This window comes from Pygocentrus nattereri, chromosome 18, assembly GCF_015220715.1.
Source record: "Pygocentrus nattereri isolate fPygNat1 chromosome 18, fPygNat1.pri, whole genome shotgun sequence".
NCBI lineage: Eukaryota > Metazoa > Chordata > Actinopteri > Characiformes > Serrasalmidae > Pygocentrus > Pygocentrus nattereri.
In genome coordinates this window covers 37,808,167-37,829,601 of record NC_051228.1, presented here as the reverse complement: position 1 = coordinate 37,829,601, position 21,435 = coordinate 37,808,167, and the positions used below count along the sequence as shown (strand labels likewise).

The 21,435-nt window shown below is 45.9% G+C and overlaps 1 protein-coding gene across 12 annotated transcripts in view; it reads left to right on the top strand.

The window, feature by feature from the left end:
- The first annotated feature begins 1,570 nt into the window (after window positions 1-1,570).
- The window catches only part of synj1 (synaptojanin 1), a 45,928-nt gene continuing 26,063 nt past the window's right edge, over window positions 1,571-21,435 (top strand). For all 12 annotated transcript variants that reach the window (XM_037547402.1, XM_037547398.1, XM_037547403.1 and 9 more), the window contains exons 1-10: window positions 1,571-1,684; window positions 2,864-3,017; window positions 3,453-3,539; window positions 4,423-4,690; window positions 6,354-6,579; window positions 7,301-7,384; window positions 15,629-15,690; window positions 18,690-18,786; window positions 18,984-19,159; window positions 19,349-19,430. In XM_037547402.1, coding sequence (XP_037403299.1) covers window positions 2,894-3,017; window positions 3,453-3,539; window positions 4,423-4,690; window positions 6,354-6,579; window positions 7,301-7,384; window positions 15,629-15,690; window positions 18,690-18,786; window positions 18,984-19,159; window positions 19,349-19,430 — 1,206 coding nt within the window. In that variant the 5' untranslated portion in view covers window positions 1,571-1,684; window positions 2,864-2,893. The remainder of the gene's footprint in view (window positions 1,685-2,863; window positions 3,018-3,452; window positions 3,540-4,422; window positions 4,691-6,353; window positions 6,580-7,300; window positions 7,385-15,628; window positions 15,691-18,689; window positions 18,787-18,983; window positions 19,160-19,348; window positions 19,431-21,435) is intronic.

Genomic DNA, 21,435 nt, shown 5'->3' with positions numbered 1-21,435 from the left:
ATTAGTGAAAGAATGGGTCGCTCTCAGGAGCTCAGTGAATTCCAGCGTGGTGCCGTGATCGGACGCCACCTGTGCAGCAAGTCCAGTTGTGAAATTTCCTCACTACTAAATATTCCACAGTCCACTGTCAGTGGGATTATAACAAAGTGGAAGCGATTGGGAACGACAGCAACTCGGCCATGAAGTGGTCGGCCACGTAAAATGACAGAGCGGTCAGCGGATGCTGAGGGGCATAGTGCGCAGAGGTCACCAACTTTCTGCAGAGTCAATCACTACAGACCTCCAAACTTCATGTGGCCTTCAGATCAGCTCAAGAACAGCGTAGAGAGCTTCATGGAATGGGTTTCCATGGCCGAGCAGCTGCATACACTGGACTCTAGAGCGTCCAGTGGATGGGACGGCCCCTTCCTGCTCCAACATGACTGCGCACCAGTGCACAAAGCAGGTCCATAAAGACGTGGATGAGCCAGTTTGGTGTGGAAGAACTTGACTGGCCTGCACAGAGTCCTGACCTCAACCCCATAGAACACCTTTGGGATGAATTAGAGCAGAGACTGTGAGCCAGGCCTTCTCGTCCAACATCAGTGTCTGACCTCACAAATGTGCTTCTGGAAGAACGGTCAGAAATTCCCATAAACACTCCTAACCCTTGTGGAAAGCCTTCCCAGAAGAGTTGAAGCTGTTATAGCTGCAATGGGTGGGCCGACATCATGTTAAACCCTATGGAGTAAGAATGGGATGTTACTCAAGTTCATATGTGTGTGAAGCCAGACGAGCGAATACTTTTGGAAATATAGTGTAAACATTTTTGTAAATGATGGTGCCATTTGAGTTATCCAGATGAATGCATATGAAACAAAAGTGTAATTATATTAAATAATAATAATAATAAACACAGTGCCCGATTATCACCTGTGGTATTGTGATATTAATTGCTAGTGTGAAACAGTATCATGAGGGTGCTGCTAGGCTGTGTGCTCGTGCTGGTTGTGGTGGTGCAGGGGTGTCCCAGTCCCAGTCCACCCCTGGCTGTGGGGTGCTCAGTTCCCGTATTAGTGCCTACTGTAGGGACCTACCTGTGACCTACCTGCTATTCCCAACGCCTGTCCATGCTGCCTGTTTCGTAAAAGAGCATCTGCCCACATGCACACTGTTTCCCTGTGGTTCTTCCTCGCCTGGACACTGCAGTATCTTTATTGATTTAGAAGCATTCTATTCTATTCTATTCTATTCTATTCTATTCTATTCCAGTCTACTGCATATCTTGCCATTCTCCTTGCTCCTGAGTAGGCTTATTACTTTCCCTTTAATTTTAATCCAATAAGTTCTCTTCTTACCCTACGGAGCCCCGCTGGTGGCATCCTATATAAACAAAAATAATGTGTGTCCAAGCATTATTAACACGTGGGAACGAGATCCTTAGCAAGGCGTGGGAACGAGATCGCGGCTTTACTAAGCTTTACTAAGTCGTTCCCACACTTTATTTTTATTTCTACAGGATGTCTCCAGCGGGGTCTTCTACAAGTGGCCTGTTTTTGTTTATGGCACAAGCCCCGGTCGTGGTGGGCGTTCTCGCCTATGCCACGCCCCTCGTTCTAGCCGATGGGCGGGTCTTACTCAGCTCCCTGCCGAACCGCCCCGTCATTCAGCGACTGTCAAACCGGCGGAGACGCAGCGCTGACAGGTACGGCTATTATGTTTTCCCCGCTTTAGTGTGGAAGAACTGTCAGTGTCGGGAACTCTGTGTCCTCGGGGGTCCTGACACTGTAGCCGGGCTCTGTGTGCAACGTTAGCTGCCCGTGCTCGCTGGCCTCGGTGAGCTACCGCTAACGGAACTGCTCCAGCAGCGGACTCGGTCCGTTCAGTGTTGGGGTTTTAACCCACCGGCCGGTCCTGTTAACGAAGCATTCAGTCACCTACAGCACATAACGTCGCTTAGTTACAAATATCTGCCTTCCCCTTAACCTAAATCAAGCACACCGTTTCTTACTCGCCACTCGGCGGTAAAGCCAGTCAGTTCAAAACAACCTTAGCCAGCTGGCTAACTTAGCTTAGCTTAGCTTAGCTCCTCTCCCTGACTACATTGCCTGCAGCTGGCGAGCTGAGCTACGTTAGCGGCTAGCCAGCTTTCCTTAGACCCTGCGCACCTGTTACTGGCGTGTACAGCGATAAAACAGCCCTCGCTTCGGTGTCTGAGTGTGTTTATCTCGGGCTTTAAGCGCCTTTCAGGACCGTGTCGCTGAGCTCAACCGCGTCCAGGGACCATTAGCAACGTTAGCTTAGCTGGCTGGCTAAGGCTACGCTTGTGTGCTGTTCAACGTACTCAGTCAAGTCAGCTGGCCTGCGTGTTAATTAATTAACCCCAGATTAGTAGTTAATCGGAAATATCGCGTACATAAAGTGTCCTCTGGTGGGGGGGCGGTCAAATGAGGATGGCAACAAGGACAACCCCGCTGGTTTCTGTTATTCTCGCTGAGCTAATGTTGAGCCTTGAGTGATGGGGACGTTGAACCTTTGCCGCGATGCGTTAACCGAGGTGGTGTTTACCTCGGGGCTGCTTCGCTCCGTGGATGCTTAAGGAGATATCTGATTGTGCCTTTTGCACCTGCTGAGCACCTTCTGAGCTGTAGACGTTGCACAACACATTAGGCCCTGATTTCCAGCAGTGATTAGCACTTTTAAATGTGTGTGTGTGTGTGTGTGTGTGTGTGTGTGTGTGTGTGTGTGTTGATGTGGGTCACACCAGGAAGGATTGTTTGAGGAGAAGGTAGCTGTTTCGTTTTCACTTGAGCAGCTATCGGGGAAAGCTGTGAGCAGACCGAGTGCGTTCCAGCTCAAATGTTCCGTCTCTTTTAATCACCAGGTGTGAAGCAAGTTCTGTCAGACATCAGCCATGGCATTCAGTAAAGGATATCGCATCTATCACAAGCTGGACCCGCCACCCTACAGCGTGATCGTGGAGACGAGGAACCGGGACGAATGCTTGATGTTCGAGTCTGGTGCAGTGGCGGTGCTGTGTAAGAGAACTCTCTATGCTGCTCTTTGGAGACGTGGTTCACTTTAATTCTGCTGTGTGCTTTCGTATTACAGTGGTTGGTCAGTGTAGCGGATAACACCTCTGCCTTCTATGCTGTAGACTGGGGTTCAAGCACCCTACACTATACAAGCACCCTACACTATACCAATAAGAGTCCCTGGGCAAGACTCCTAACGCCACCTTCGCCTGCCTGTGTCAATCGATCGAGTTGTGCGTCGCTCTGGATTAGAGCGTCAGCCCAGTGCCATAAATGTATATGTAAATGTGTTATGATTCAGATCACGAAATTCATGTCAGTCAAAAAAAGGATGTTTAGAAATCCCAAGATGGGAAAAAAAATCAAGTGTAGGTGCACGTTAGCCTCTCAAGACTGTGCTGTTTGTAACATCACCGTTAAATTCCGTATCTTTTCCAGCGGCTGCAGAGAAAGACGCCATCAAAAACACGTACACCAAGATGCTGGACGCCTATGGTATCCTAGGAGTTCTTCGTCTTAACCTTGGTGAGTGCAGAGACCCCCCAGCATTCCCTGGAGTGAAAATAATGAACCACTGGAGCTTCTGCTTTGTCCTTCCAAGGTTGTTGCCACAACAGTGCTAAATCCCAAAACAGATTAAAGGAAAGTTCTTGATCTTTTTCAAGATATTTTGACCTTTCTGTTCATACAAATCAAGTGAGTAGATTAGTGTGCCTTGTGGGATCTTTGGTTATTGTGGACACGTAATTGCAAAGCTTGGTCTTCATGATAAAGTTTTTAACTGGGCTGTTAAAATTTCTTACTACTACGCTGGTGATGCTTTATACACAATGATCAGGCATAACACCTTGTTTCTACGCTTTCCTTCGGGATCAATAAAGTATCCATCCATCCATCCATCCATCCATCCACCCCACTCTATAGGTGCACTTTGTAGTTCTACAGTTATAGACTGTATCCATCAGACCATTTGGTTTGGCTGTGTCTGATCCACTCATACCAGCACAACACACACTAACACACCACCACCACGTCAGTGTTACTGCAGTGCTGAGAATGACCCACCACCCAAATAGTACCTGCTCTGTGAGGGTCCATGGGGGTCCTGACCACTGAAGAACAGGGTAACAGAGTATCAGAGAAACAGATGGACTACAGTCTGTAACTGTAGAACTACAGAGTGCAGCTATACAGTAAGTGGAGCTGATAAAGTGGACAGTGAGCGTAGAAACAAGGATGTGGTGAGAATGTTATGCCTGACTGACCGTGGGCAGTGTGAGACGTCATGACGACATGAAATGTTGCAAAACCGTGTGTTGGACTAATCCTACCGGCCTTTCCTGTTGTGCGAACTGAGCTTCCCTGCATTCTTTCTTTTTCATTTCCTCTATACTGATTCAATCTGTAGGGGACTCCATGCTCCACAGTCTGGTGGTAGTGACTGGGTGCAGTTCGGTGGGGAAGGTGCAGGATTCGGAAGTATTCCGGGTCACAGCCACAGACTTCGTATCTCTGAAGAATGACCCGTCGGATGAGGACAGGATCGCCGAGGTGCGGAAGGTTTTAAACTCTGGGAGCTTTTATTTTGCCTGGTCGTCCTCTGGAGTGAGCCTGGACCTCAGTCTGAATGCACACCGCAGGATCAGAGAGGACACTTCGGACAATCGCTTTTTCTGGTGAGTTCACCAGCCTAATGTGATGCGGCCTCGAAAAATTTGTAAGTGTTTTGCATTTCCAAGAATAGTCTGGGTGCATTGTCTTGGCCTCACAGCTTACAAATGACGCTGTTTGACTTTTCGTTTGCATATCTGGATATTCTCTCAGACCTTTGCAGAAGAGACACCTCTCCTGCATTTTCAAATGAAGTGAAATGTCTTTGGGAATATCGGTATTCGTGGAATACTGACATGCACTTTGCAGCTTGACATCATTCAGTTGTTAGTACCATATGTGTTTTAGTATTATTATTATTATTATTATTATTATTGTTTCATTGTACATGCAAACCCATTATGTTTCCACCTGAAATTGATGTAAAACATGTTGATTTCCGTGGACGGTCATAATCGCCGTGAGAGCTCAGCATCTGTCCACAAGTTACATTCCAAGCGTCAGTCATCGAAGTTGAAGCACTCTGTACCGTATTAGAACCAGTAGAGCACAAATGACCGGCACGGTTTTAGATCGGCCTCAGTTTATAGTAGATGTGGGGTCTCAGACGAAGATGTGGTCTCAAGTTTTGTACACATTGACCTTTTGACCTTGGTACACTGTTAGAAATAATCGATAATCAATAATGTTCATCAGGGTGCAAACAATGTACATGTTCCCTCAAAGGTACAGCAGCGGTTTCAAGGTCAAATTGAGAACCTTAAATCAGCTAATGTATTTGTACCTTTTGATAACTGAATTTTTATAAAGCTCAATTAAATTAAATTAAATATGAATGAACTAAACAATAAATAATTCCACAGCCGTTGCCGCTCTGCTCTCTCAGAAGTAAAGGTGTTAAACTGTCACTGGGGCGGTTCCCCTCTCGTCACTGGGGTGGGACCCTCAAGGCTCCATCTCAGTACCTTCAGTCAGGGAACATAACTGAACCATAACCCACTGAAATGATGTGTTCTAAGCTGGACTGACTCCACACACCCCGCCTCGCCTCGCCTCCAGGCTTTTACTCTACTGTTCTGTTTTAAAACATTCGGTTATGAAAAGGAACAAATACCAACTTTTCACCTGGAGGAACTGATTTAAGCTCCACAATCAGACCTTAGAACCACTGCTGGAGCTTTGAGGGAGCATTAACACCATTTGTACCTTGATGAACGAGAAATGCACCTGCACAGAACCTTCATTTCTAACAGTGTGTTTTGTCTCAGAGCGATACAGTATTTTGTGTTTAAAGGTTTCCACTTACATTGAGCTTTTATGTCTGCAATTAAGTTGTTGATGACTGCAACCCAATAGCTAGATCAGATGATGCCACTAAGCTGGGAGGGACAGGAGTACCACATGGTGTCTAAGTCGGCCAAAGCCGGCCGTTGCATCTTTTCGGACGACCACAACTTTTTTAAAGTGCTGCTAATGCAACTTCCTTGAATAGCTCAACACGCTTGGAGGAGAACACTAACTGCCAGTGTTATTACATCACTATGAGTGACTGGAGAGATGGAGGGCTGTCTTACCCACCCAGAAAGGACAAAGAGAATTTCTCTCCGTGCCTTTTGAATATTTTTTACTGCCCTTAAATGAAATTGCTGATCTCAGTTAATCCCTCAAAACACACACCTGCCGTTAATATGTCTGCATGTCATTGTGTACCGTGTTGGTTTGAATCAGGAATCAGTCTCTGCACCTGCACCTGAAGCACTATGGGGTGAACTGTGACGACTGGCTGCTGAGGCTGATGTGTGGTGGAGTGGAGATTCGGACTATCTACGCTGGCCACAAGCAGGCCAAGGCCTGTGTCATCTCCCGCCTCAGCTCAGAGCGGGCAGGCACACGCTTCAACGTCCGAGGCACAAACGATGACGGCCAGGTGGCTAACTTTGTGGAAACGGAGCAGGTGAGCCGTCTTAATTTTGTCGTCATGGACTTGTTTAATTGTTGAGGCAGCATTTAACCTCTTCAGCTCTTCGGGACCACCGGTGGTCCCAAACCGCACTCGGCCGTGTTCTTCATAACGTTCATATTCCATCAGCTCCATTCAGAAGCTGGGCGTCGTGTGAGGCTGTAGCTCTTCTCTCCAGTCTAATAGACGGTGATGTCATTTTAAACCCTTATAATAAAAGAAGCTGAACTTTGTTTTTCTACTGAAAGTCGACCCGTTTTTCCCCAAATCTGGGCTCTAAACTATAAACAGACGCCGTCTCTTCAGTGATCTGCTCTGGAAACATCACTTTTAGAAAACAACACAAAGAGCGGCGCAGATTTTTGGCTTTCAGCAGTAAATTGTGAGCATATAGTGACGTGTGGAGATCATGAAACACACGTTCTGCTCATTTGAGGAGCTTTTACTAAATAAGTAAATAAAATAAAAACGGACATTTATTTCATGCAGTTATGGAATAATTTGCCTTAAGGTTTGGGCACGTAAATTCAGATGGAGAAACAAATATACCCTGCAGATTAAGACGTATCACGCTGAGTTAGATTGGGCTGGAAGTGAACGTTGATGATTGATGACCTCGCCAGTGCTAAGACAGGAAGAGCTGTGTGCTATTCTTGGTTAATGTGCAATGAAAAGTGAACGTATATATTTCCTTCTGCCGTGTTTGTGCCCGCAGGTCATTTTCCTTGACGACAAAGTGTCGTCCTTTATTCAAATTCGTGGATCGATACCTCTGTTCTGGGAGCAGCCAGGCATACAGGTAAGCTTGAAGAACATTTGCATGGTTCTGTTAAAACATCTTTGCAGTTTGTTGGAAGTGGGACCTCTAGGTAAACCATTAAAGGGGCTCATAAATGACCACGTCAACTAACCTAGCAAATGCAAATGACCACGTTTGTTCATTTTGTCGCAAGAATTCTGTCCAGGGAATTTTGTTGCATCTGAATCAAACCCGCCACTCAGGCACGCACAGGAAGGACGTCAAGCCACACCTGGTATTTGGAAGGCTTGAGTCTTAAATTCAGTGGAATGGGTGGATGGTCTTCCTTTTTAAAGCTCTGAAGGACTTGTGCAATGTCAGCGGTGATGAGGGAATGCTGGTAAATTGTCTTGGCGTCATTTGGGAAGATGGTACTCAGTCCTGGACTGCTAACCCTCTCTTAAAATCGAAGACAAATGTGGCATATTCACGAAAAAGTTGGTGAAATTTCTTTCCACTGACATTGTACAAAGGTTGTGGCTTTACATATGCCTTTTGTGTCGGGAGCTGGTTAGGGAATCTCTTCCTTATGCTGCTGATTCTTAAAGGAAAACTCCAACGTTGCATTTCTGAGTATTAAAACCATGTTGGTGTGCTTATAACGATGTGGTATAGATTTGGAGACGATGTGGTCTACGACCTCCCATAGGCTACCACAACTACACGGTTCAGCGGCGTCAACATACTTGGGTTGTTGTGCAAATTCTGAGTAAATATTTTAATATATTTAATATTTTAATGTAAACCCAGCCTGCTGTTGGTTCAGGGAAGGAGGAACGTGGAAAGCGATGATGTGTAGTGATGCACGACAACACCAAGCAGTTAAGTAGCTCTCGAAGAGTAAGACTACACATTTTATTCTTTAGCATTACGTCTTAATGAAAGGTGTTTGGGTTAAACTTGAGTATTAGCAGAATATTAGAGTAATTAGTAATTTTGCTGTCTCGTGTTATGATCTGTGGGACTTTAGGGGAGGTCGTTATTGCACTTTGGAATCATGCATCACACACAAAAAAAAAAAAAACCTAAAATTTTGGGGAAAAATGTTTTTTTTTCCGAGAGAATTGTTGGAATTTTCCTTTGAGGGTTTTTTTGCACCGGGCCACAAGGAGCTTGTTGTTGGAATAAAGGACCCTTTTTGAGAAATGATACACATTAAGTTTATACATCTTCAGTTAATTACACAAAAATGTGTGTATATATAATATACACACATACACGCTGATCAGGCCACCTCCTTGTTTCTACACTTATTGTTCATTTTATCAGTCGTGGGCTGGAGGTCAGGGAACCAGCCCTGTGACCAGAAGGTCGCCGGTTCGATCCCCAGAGCCGACAGCACGTGACTGAGGTGTCCTTGAGCAAGACACCTAACCCCCAACTGCTCCCCGGGTGCTGCGGTTAGGGCTGCCCACCGCTCCGGGCAAGTGTGCTCACTGCCCCCTAGTGTGTGTGTGTCTATTCACTAGTGTGTATGTGGTGTTTCACTGTATGGATGCTTTAACTGTGGAGGTGAAATTTCCCCGTTATGGGACTAATAAGGGTCACTTAATCTTAATCAGCTCCACTTACTTTATAGCTGCACTCTGTAGTTCTACAGTTACAGACTGTAGTCCATCTGTTTCTCTGATACTCTGTTACCCTGTTCTTCAGTGGTCAGGACCCCCAAGGACCCTCACAGAGCAGGTAATATTTGGGTGGTGGGTCATTCTCAGCACTGTAGTAACACGGTGGTGGTGTTGTTGTGTACTGGATCAGACACAATAGTTCTTCTGGCGTTTTTAAACACTGTGTCCACTCACTGTCCACTCTATTAGACACTCTTACCTTGTCGGTCCACCTTGTAGATGTAAAGTCAGAGACGACAGCTCATCTGCTGCTGCACGGTTTGTGCTGGTCATCCTCTAGTCCTTCATCAGTGGTCACTGGACACTGCCCACAGGACGCTGTTGGCTGGATATTTTTGGTTGGTGGACTATTCTCAGTCTAGCAGCGACAGAGGTGTTTAAAAACTCCAGCAGCACTGCTGTGTCTGATCCACTCAGACCAGCACAACACACACTAACACACCACCACCACGTCAGTGTTACTGCAGTGCTGAGAATGACCCACCACCCAAATAGTACCTGCTCTGTGAGGGTCCATGGGGGTCCTGACCACTGAAGAACAGGGTAACAGAGTATCAGAGAAACAGATGGACTACAGTCTGTAACTGTAGAACTACAGAGTGCAGCTATACAGTAAGTGGAGCTGATAAACTGGACAATGAGCGCAGAAACAAGGAGGTGGTCATGATGTTATGCCTGATTGGTGTATACACACACACACACACACACACACACAGAGCAGGTACAATTTGGGTGGTGGATCATTCTCAGCACTGCAGTAACACTGACGTGGTGGTCCCGTATGTATGTATGTATGTATGTATGTATGTATGTATATACACACACAGGTTGAAGCTTCTGATATGTTTCACCAAGAAACTGGGAGTAACCCGAGATGCTCTGAACGTAGCGACTGAAACAGTGTTAAATATTGATGGCCGTAACCTGCAGAGACAGAGGGACTTGGGTGTGTCTGAGAAACGCCTGCTGCAGGACTTTGGTACACAGAAGCTTTGCAGGCCTCTACTTAATGCCCCGTCTCTGCCACTGAAGCTGGCAGTCGACTGGAGAAAAGCAGTGTCGACACACATAAATATTCATTAAGTAAGAGCGTCCTGGAAAAATGACGATCACCGTTTAATTGTTCTGTTTGCTCAGAGAAAGTGTGCAATTAAGATGTTTGCAGTGGCACGTCGGAAACAGCGAGCGTGGCGAGGCAGGGTGCGGCAGGATGTGAGCTGACTGTGTCGTGACCAGCCTCTCTGTCATACTCTCTCACTGGCTCTAGCTCGCTCACTCCCTCCTTCCTCTTCCAGACCAGGCGTAGACCGCTCAGCGCACAGTTACCACAGTAACTACAACAGATTACTCCAGAACTAGATTAAGGCTGACTGTAGCAGCTTTCAGCAGCTGAGCTGCAGTGATAGTGTAACCGTTTTTATTGTTCTTCATAAGCATTTGCTTTCATTTGTTCCTACTGGCAGTAGTTTTGAATGTTGACATTATGACAGGGGTTCGGTTTACAAAATAGGTAAAGACCGAAAACAGTAATTGAGGCTTGGAGAGTTTTTTTTTTTCCTTGTTTTGGTTGACTTTGCAGAAGTGATTCTCGACTAGTGAACCAGCTGCAGCTCTTTAGAAAAGGGAAATAAACACATTCACATTTAGCCAAAAGCTTAAGCTTCTTCAAGGCCCTATTCCAGTTTTGCATGTAAAATGGACTACAACACAGTGATCTTAGTGACCTCATGTCTTTAGACTGAATCATGAATTCACATTTGATTGCTTTGGTATAGACTGTCTGATAGCTGGCCTGTTTTTTTTGCACTAGCTTTAAGTACCTTTGTTTACACTCCTAAGAGGAAGGAGGCAAAAGTGAGCACATAGATATACATATCTAGATGCCGCATTGACTGTTATTCCCTGTATGAGAGGATACGTCTGCACGTATGCTGGAGAGGTCAAGATCCACTTGTGAGCAGATCCACTTGTACTGAGAGACGAAGAGTCTCAGGATCAAATCCGCCACGACTTCCTTGCTACTCCACCCATTTACACCACGTCTGTTTAGTTATAATCCTCAGGCTCAGATTAATCCGGGCTGCACCGCTGCCCTCGGTAGCTTTTATTACTGTAATAACTGACCGTGATCATTAGCCGGCCGGTCCAGCAGGAAAGTATTCAGTCTGCACCTGATGTTAAAAACCGAGTTTAGTGCGAGAAACAAAATCAGACACATCAGCAAATCCATCAGTGAGTGAATCGCTTCTGATATTAATACAGAAATACAATAAACCCCCTAAACACAGTAAGCAGGACGGAGCTGAATGGCTTCCTATTCACCAGCTTCTTGGTCGAGTTTTCCCGTTCCACCTTAAATGGTCCAGCAGTCACTGTCTGCTCCCTGAAGCTGCAGCACTTAAGGTGGAACGGGAAAATTCTAACATGAAGCTGGCGAATAGGAAGTTGAGTTCAGGTTCTAACGTTGATCTATTATGAATATCTACTCGGATTAAGGAACGCTGTAACTTACCGCTACAGAGCTTTAACCATCACTGTAAATAAATACCTACTACATGAAGTTAGGACCCTCTGAATAGACGATTAAATGAAATGAGCTTAAAATAAAACCAGAGGAGAAACAACCACATCAGCAGGTTCACTGAGCTTCACCAACCACATCAGCAGGTTCACTGAGCTTCACCAACCACATCAGCAGGTTCACTGAGCTTCACCAACCACATCAGCAGGTTCACTGAGCTTCACCAACCACATCAGCAGGTTCTCTGAGCTTCACCAACCACATCATCAGGTTCTCTGAGCTTCACCAACCACATCAGCAGGTTCTCTGAGCTTCACCAACCACATCAGCAGGTTCTCTGAGCTTCACCAACCACATCAGCAGGTTCTCTGAGCTTCACCAACCACATCAGCAGGTTCTCTGAGCTTCACCAACCACATCAGCAGGTTCTCTGAGCTTCACCAACCACATCAGCAGGTTCTCTGAGCTTCACCAACCACACGACCAGTTCTACACATAAACACCACACAGACATGAGCCTGGATCAAATGGTTCTCGCGACCATACTATGCTGTTCTTTTCTGTTTTGTTGTGGGCTCACTGTTTCTTTTTGTGTGCCACTAAATCAGGAGCAGAATATACTGAGGAAAAACAACGCACGACAGTGGCTCAGCGACAACTAACAGGCTAACAGCTACACACCGAGCACGTTCGATGATGGCCATTACTCCAACACCAGTCACTCACCTTTATGCTGTGATACGAATCTTTAATTAAACCTGTGTCATTTGAACTCGAACCACGTTCTGGTTTAGCATGTTTACCCTGCTAACCAAGCAAGCATTAGCTTAGCTAACATTGACCCTTGTTAGTCCCACAGTGGAGAAATTTAATCTCCGTGTTTAACGGAGGTGAAATGAAGTGAAACACCAAATACACCCTAGGGGGCAGTGAGCACACTTGCCCGGAGCGGTGGGCAGCCCTATCCACAGCGCCCGGGCAGCAGTTGGGGGTTAGGTGTCTTGCTCAAGAACACCTCAGTCACGTACTGTCGGCTCTGGGGATCGAACCGGCGACCTTCCCGTCACAGGCCCAATTCCCTGACCTCCAGCCCACGAATGCCCCCATTAGCAGGCTGCAACTCCAAATTTTGGCAGAATGCCCCCTCACGACTGGTCGCTTGACTTGAGTCCCTCAGATTTGAGTATCATCTAAACCTGGTTTAGTGTAGAACCTGCTCAGTATTGTCCACAGTTTGAGGAACTGTCTCAACTGATGTGTGCAGAGCAAACATAACAACTTTAAAGTAAAGTTGTCCAGGATCCTGTTGAACCTGTGGGAGCTGAAGTTGATTTTCCGTTCCATCTCAAATGGTGTTGCAGAAACACGCTGTGCATTCTGGCGCCTGTATAAGCTGCGGCATTTAGGATGAAAGCTGTCAAATATGGGAAGTCAGCCTCATTTAAAGATGAGCAAAGTTGATCTTCATCCTCACTGTCTGTGAAACTTCATGCCCTCTTTGAATGGGGGGAGATGAAGCCCCCAATAGCCGTGTAGACCACCCTGCTTGAGGTTCTCCGTCAACAACACAGACAGACGGTTTCCTCCGAGTCCGTCCGCCTCTTTATTCTAGATAAACGCGGTTTCCTCCGAGTCCGTCCGGCTCTTTATTCTAGATAAACGCCGTTTCCTCCGAGCCTGTCCGGCTCTTTATTCTAGATAAACGCCGTTTCCTCCGAGTCCGTCCGGCTCTTTATTCTAGATAAACGCCGTGTCCTCCGAGTCCGTCCGGCTCTTTATTCTAGATGAACGCCGTTTCCTCCGAGTCCGTCCGGCTCTTTATTCTAGATGAACGCCGTTTCCTCCGAGTCCGTCCGGCTCTTTATTCTAGATGAACGCCGTGTCCTCCGAGTCCGTCCGGCTCTTTATTCTAGATGAACGCCGTTTCCTCCGAGTCCGTCCGGCTCTTTATTCTAGATGAACGCCGTGTCCTCCGAGTCCGTCCGGCTCTTTATTCTAGATGAACGCCGTGTCCTCCGAGCCCGTCCGGCTCTTTATTCTAGATGAACGCCGTGTCCTCCGAGCCCGTCCGGCTCTTTATTCTAGATGAACGCCGTGTCCTCCGAGCCCGTCCGGCTCTTTATTCTAGATGAACGCCGTGTCCTCCGAGCCCGTCCGGCTCTTTATTCTAGATGAACGCCGTGTCCTCCGAGCCCGTCCGGCTCTTTATTCTAGATGAACGCCGTGTCCTCCGAGCCCGTCCGGCTCTTTATTCTAGATGAACGCCGTGTCCTCCGAGCCCGTCCGGCTCTTTATTCTAGATGAACGCTGTTTCCTCCGAGTCCGTCCGGCTCTTTATTCTAGATGAACGCCGTGTCCTCCGAGCCCGTCCGGCTCTTTATTCTAGATGAACGCCGTGTCCTCCGAGCCCGTCCGGCTCTTTATTCTAGATGAACGCCGTGTCCTCCGAGCCCGTCCGGCTCTTTATTCTAGATGAACGCTGTGTCCTCCGAGCCCGTCCGGCTCTTTATTCTAGATGAACGCTGTTTCCTCCGAGTCCGTCGGGCTCTTTATTCTAGATGAACGCCGTTTCCTCCGAGTCCGTCCGGCTCTTTATTCTAGATAAACAGTTCCCTGCTCTGGTTCTTATACTGATACCAGGATGGTGCTGATGAGCAGGAGAGACGGGGAGGCTGAGTGTTTCTTTAAGGGGGAATCGATATGAAAGTGCAGCTCCACCAACTTCTACAAATTTTTTCTCGAAGTAAATCGACTTTTTTTCTTAATGTATTACGACTTTACTTTCGAAATATCATACCGTACAACTTTTTCCTCTGAATATTACCACTTTATTCTCAAAGTCCGCTGTTTTTATTTTCAGTGGCCTCGGACAAAACAGTTTAGGATTTTGGAACTGGCCAGGTTCACTGCTCTCTTTTGGGAGGATTTGCTTTTGAAGGAGGAGAGAAAACCCTCCTTATTGAATTATGCCAATATAAAAACAGTTTCCCGTTCTGTGGCACTGAATAACAAATTACACCTTTTAAATTCACCAGCAAAATCTGAGAGAAATGACAAATATTTTGCAGCATTTGGCTTATATAATGCACAAGTACCGTTATTCCTCTGATTCTACTGCCTACACAGGAGGGCGGATTTCCACTTGCGGCTTAACCAGCAAGTTGAGTGGCTCTTTTTATTGAAAGGCACGACTTTCCACGTAAACAGAAGACATGTTGAGCATTACGAGCCTTCCCATTCATTTTTCTCTCCTCTTGTCTCCTCCTTTATAATCTCTGGCTCTGGTGAACAGGCTTTGTTGATTGATTGATTGATTGATTGATTGGTTTGCCAAACATTTAAATAATGGACAGAAAATGGTGCACAGCATTTATTTACTTGGTGACCGTGTAGCCACTAACTTTTTTGTTTGATTGTTTTTGGTTTTAAAATGATGGTGAGGATGAAGAGGATGAGGTGGCACAAAAGTGACATAAAACATAGAACCAGTGAAAACCTACGTCATTAAACCATCCCACCATCATCCGGGAGGAGCTTGGAGTAGAGCGCTACTCCTCCGCATTGAGAGGAGCCAGCTGAGGTGGTTCGGGCATCTGATCCGGATGCCTCCTGGATGCCTCCCAGTGGGGGTGTTCCAGGCACGGCCTACCGGGACAAGACCCCAGGGTCGTCCTAGGACCCGCTGGAGGGATTATATCTCCAAGTTGGCCCGGGAGCAGCTTGGGGTCCCTGGGAATGAGCTGGAGGAAGTTGCGGGGCACAGGGTCATCTGAGATTCTCTGCTCTCTCAACTGCTACCACGACCCCACCTGGACTAGCGGTCAACGATGATGATGATAAACATGTCACTGTGAAAGCTAATGACTGTGGGCAGTAATTGCAATTAGCATAATTAATCTGCATAAGCCATCAGCTCAAATTATTTCAATTATGTAGTAATTGGGACGGGCCTATGATAGCCTTTCTCTTTCTTTGTCTGCTTATCTGTCTCTGTCTGTTTCTTTCTCTCTCCACTCTACTGTCTTTAACGGCACTATATTAAACACATCATGTGACCTATGCCTCTCTCTCTGCTCTCTCTTTCCGCATGTAAAGGTCGGCTCCCACCGCGTCAAGCTGTCCCGAGGCTTTGAGGCCAACGCGCCGGCTTTCGAGAGGTAATTAAAACGTGCTGCTCCCTGCTGGTGCGCCAGCTACTGTGCAGCTGCTTGTGGCAGGACTCCAGTAACACTGCCGCATTACAGAGAGGCTGCCTGCTCCAGCACGCACAATGGAGCGGGCTCACATAGCCAACCCTTCAATTAATCCTCGCCCAGATTGTAGACAAACTGTGCATGACCCAGCCTGTTCCTTTTGCAGCACTAACTCACGGATGAATTACATGCTGCCACTGCTGTGAAAAGGATACTACTTTATGGTACAAGTACAACTGCTTATTCAAAATCTGGCCAACACATTCTGCTCTGTTCAGCTTCACCAGACAGACCGCTGCTATAGCTGACATCATAGTATTGTCAAGGTCAAACCGGACGTGGGCACAGCCTCCTTCGGGGATCTCCACCCATAAGGAGGAGGAGGGGGTTGGCTTTGGACTGTGATTTATCTATTGCATCTTTAAAGGGCAGCCGTACCTGCTGTTCACAGACCAGTCACTCTCTTTATCCCTTTAATACTAGTGTAGGATTCTGCTTATGAAATTCTACACAACTTGACAGAACATGTTAACATGGCTAAAACCTAGTAAGCAACACTTAGGCTGTGATCACCCAGCAGGTAAAAGTCTTTTGTCCTCATATTTCCTCTGTGTTTCAGTGTGAACAGCTAAACTCATCGAATCGGACATTGTAGTTCCAGTTTGAGTCGCTTTCATGTGCGGTACTGAAGTCCAAACTTTATCTGATATGCAGCAATGCGACTTTATGTGAGCAGATCAGAATTTCCGTCAATCCAACTCGACGTTCGTGCTGCTGAGACCTCAAACATTTGGGATGATGTTTCTATACTAAAACATTAGAAGAGACTCTCCGTGTTCAAAGGCATGACCGAAGGCGGCCGCAGGAGGACGAGGCTGCGGCGTCAAAGAACAGTTAAGTCTGAAAGCAAAGTTCAAAGAATCCGAGGACACGAAACCAAAGAAGTGACCGCGGCCGAATAACGTGGCTTTTTTTACGGTGAGCTCAAACATTCTGGGTGATGAGCCCAGCTGTAAGTCAGTGAAGCTTCATGATGCTCCTGTGATGCTGGCGAAGATGAAGCCGAACCTCCAGGAGCGACTGGAGTTTGTTGGCAGTCATGATTGTTTACCTCTGGATGACGCTCTGTTCTTTTGCCCATGTGGGTCAGTTTAGGGTTTAGGAGCTGATCTGTTCAGACTGATGACGCATACAGGTCACATTTAAAAGATGATCTGAACAGCCAAACAAAAAAAATTCAATTTTGAGAAAATCAGATTTGAGACTGTTGTGTAAATGTAGCCTTAGCATGGTTTCATTTGCATAATTATGCTAATTAATTGCTATTTACTTTCATTCATTACTAGCAATAATAACGTTTTTCACCCAGCTGGTTCTTTAAGTGTGAGTTTAATCAAGATGACCGCAAGTCTTGCTTTTAGTATGAGACACTGATCAGATCCCAGGAGTGCTGAGATGAGCAATGATGAAGTCAGAAGAAGGCTCATGCACAGTGCACTCATCCTTATTTCATTTTCTCGTCCTTCCTTGCTTCTCTGAAACACGTAAACGTCCCATGTCTAGGGTGGAGCTTTAATCAAGCCTGAAATTTAGGTCTGGATTTAAATACAGCCTGAGAACTTTCTGTCCGAGTCCAACCGACCTCAACCACACCATTAAGTTTTGAGTCCAGGGGTGCCCAGTCATGGTCCTGGAGATGAACCGCCCTGTAGAGTTCAGCTTCAACCCTAATGTAGCACACCCCTTCAGTGGCAGCCGACTATATGAGCCAGGCATGTTGGATCCGAGCTTTCCGGCGTGGTTGATCTCCAGAACCAGGATTGAGCACCTCTGCCCAAGTCCAACAAAATTCTGTTGGAATTCTGTTGGAATTCCTTCATTACCCAAAGTTCTGAATAAAACCTGGAAATTTAGCAGCCAGTATCCGTCACACAACACAGGACAGTTATAATAATAAGGCTGATACTATATCAGAAGAAGAATATATACAAGATAAACTGTCTACAGGCAAAATATATAATATACAAATGCAGATATACCAAAGAATCTGCAATAAGATCTATAATCAGAGATAAAAAGGCAGGGCAACAATGACCGCACAAGGAGGTGCAGGTAACAGCATATAATAACAATACTGAATAAATATGTGCTGATGTTGGTACTGAAAGTGTGTCCAGATCTGGAGTGTCCAGATGTGCAAGATGTGCAATATGGTATGCAGTAAGTTCAGTATGTAGTAAGGTGTCCATATGTGCAGATAAACCAGTAATGTAGCCTGAGAGGTTCAATAAACCTATGATTTTAATTAATTAATTAATTGAATCTCTCATGCCACGGTACTGAATTCATCTATTAATGATTGGGTGATTCCAACAAGCCCAATTTTGAAGCTGCTAAGGTGATAAAAGTACTGAGGAAGAATAATGGAAGGATGCACTAGAGCTGGGAGAAGGTAAAAAGGTCAAATCTGTTGGGTTGTGAGAACCAGGACGTGAAATTTGTGAAATGACGTCAGTTCTGACAGAATTTCATGCTCTATCTTCGGGATCCCATGCACTACGTCTTTGGCTTTTCTCTGTCCTAATAAATTTGACTCCATGTGATCCCCAGGGCCAAGATAAAGAATCACAGTCGTGTGCACTTTGTTCTTAATGTACGTCTGGATTTCTCCACTATTGGGACATGCATGTACCTGCTCTGACTCAAATGCCAGTGCTTCATTACAGATACCCCCAGCTCACCTGGTGATCTTATGCAATGCTTTTTTTTTTTTCTTTTCTTATTCTTATTTTGTTGTAAATAGTCTAGAGATTTAACTTTAATTTTTATTATTTATACTGTTTCCCGTTTCTACTACTGAGTGTCTTACTTCTATTACTCTGCTGCTGTAATACAGTGAATTTCCCCGCTGTGGGACTAATAAAGGATGAGCTTATCTTACCTGTGTAATGTCACCTGTGCAGGCACTTCACAGCTCTGCGGAGGCTCTATGGCAAACAGGTGATCATTAACCTGCTGGGCATGAAGGAGGGAGAGCACATGCTTAGCAAAGCTTTCCAGGTTAGTTGGTGCTTTTCCCGGACCACTTTCCATATATTATCTTCTAATCTTCCAAAAATAAATCGCCATACTTTCTTTTGTCTGTACGTTTTGATTGACGTTAAAATATTATTCCAACTGTAGAGGCGCACCAGTAATTGCACGCAGCACAATTTTGGGTACATATTGTGACTTATTTCCATTTTGGCACCACACAGAGTCATTTAAAGGCCTCTGAGCATGTCAGCGCTGTGAAGATGTTGAACTTCGACTACCACCAGATGGTAAAGGGAGGGAAGGCCGAGAAGCTGACCACAGTACTGAAACCGCAGATCGGCAAGTTTCTGGACGAGTGCGGCTTCTTCTATTACTCTGCTGAGACTGGAATTGAGAGGTGGGTTTATAGAAATCTCTGAATTAGTTAAAAGTGCCACATATTATTTATATTATTTTCCTGAATTGGGTTGTGAAAAGATTCTGTTTAGTCTGAAAAGAGGTCTTGGTGGGAATCAGTGATTTTAGCATTCCTTGGCAGCTTAATGAACTGCTGTGCAAAGTGCAATTTCTGTTTCTTTCCTTGCAGATGCCAGACCGGAACCCTTAGAGTCAATTGTCTAGACTGCCTGGACAGAACAAACAGTGTCCAAGCCTTCGTTGCACTTGAGGTTTGTTTATGTAACGTTTACACTAGTAGAACTGTTTTCAGGTGCGGTGTTTAGGAGCACTACTTGGACCTGAACGTACCAGCTCACATACTCGTTCACCGACTTATTCACTGGCATACTAACTCAGTTATTCACTGACTCATATTCTATCTCATTCACTTATTCACATGCACAATAACTCACTCATTCACTCGCATGCTTACATACTCACTCACGTAGTAACTCACTCGTTAATACATGCTCACTCACATACTGACTCATTCACTCTTTTGCACACTAACTCACTCACACTCATTCACTCACTCACTCACATACTAACTCAGTTATTCACTGACTCGTACTAACTCAGTCATACAGTCACTTATTCACATCCGCGATAACTCGCTCATTCACGCACACACAAACTTACTCACATACTCACTCACTCACTCACTCACTCACTTACACGCTCACTTGCACGGTTAATCATTCATTAACTGAATTGCATACTCACATACTGACTCATTTACTCTGTCGCGCACTAACTCACTCACGTACTCATTCACTCACTCACTGACTCATTCACTCTGTCGCGCACTAACTCACTCACATACTCATTCGCTCACTCACTGACTCATTTACTCTGACGCGCACTAACTCACTCACGTACTCATTCGCTCACTCACTGACTCATTTACTCTGACGCGCACTAACTCACTCACATACTCATTCGCTCACACACTGACTCATTCACTCTGACGCGCACTAACTCACTCACATACTCATTCGCTCACACACTGACTCATTCACTCTGACGCGCACTAACTCACTCACGTACTCATTCACTCACTCACTGACTCATTCACTCTGTCGCGCACTAACTCACTCACATACTCATTCGCTCACTCACTGACTCATTCACTCTGTCGCGCACTAACTCACTCACATACTCATTCGCTCACTCACTGACTCATTTACTCTGACGCGCACTAACTCACTCACGTACTCATTCGCTCACTCACTGACTCATTTACTCTGACGCGCACTAACTCACTCACATACTCATTCGCTCACACACTGACTCATTCACTCTGACGCGCACCAACTCACTCACATACTCATTCGCTCACACACTGACTCATTCACTCTGACGCGCACTAACTCACTCACGTACTCATTCGCTCACACACTGACTCATTTACTCTGACGCGCACTAACTCACTCACGTACTCATTCGCTCACACACTGACTCATTTACTCTGACGCGCACCAACTCACTCACGTACTCATTCGCTCACACACTGACTCAATCACTCTGACGCGCACTAACTCACTTACGTACTCATTCGCTCACATACTGACTCATTTACTCTGTCGCGCACTAACTCACTCACGTACTCATTCGCTCACACACTGACTCATTCACTCTGACGCGCACTAACTCACTCACGTACTCATTCGCTCACATACTGACTCATTTACTCTGTCGCGCACTAACTCACTCACGTACTCATTCGCTCACACACTGACTCATTCACTCTGACGCGCACTAACTCACTCACGTACTCATTCGCTCACACACTGACTCATTTACTCTGTCGCGCACTAACTCACTTACATACTCATTCGCTCACACACTGACTCATTTACTCTGACGCGCACTAACTCACTCACGTACTCATTCACTCTGTCTTGCACTAACTCACTCACGTACTCATTCACTCACTCACTGACTCATTCACTCTGTCGCGCACTAACTCACTCACGTACTCATTCACTCACACACTGACTCATTCACTCTGTCGCGCACTAACTCACTCACATACTCATTCGCTCACACACTGACTCATTCACTCTGTCGCGCACTAACTCACTCACATACTCATTCGCTCACACACTGACTCATTCACTCTGACACGCACCAACTCACTTACATACTCATTCGCTCACATACTGACTCATTCACTCTGACGCGCACTAACTCACTCACATACTCATTCGCTCACACACTGACTCATTTACTCTG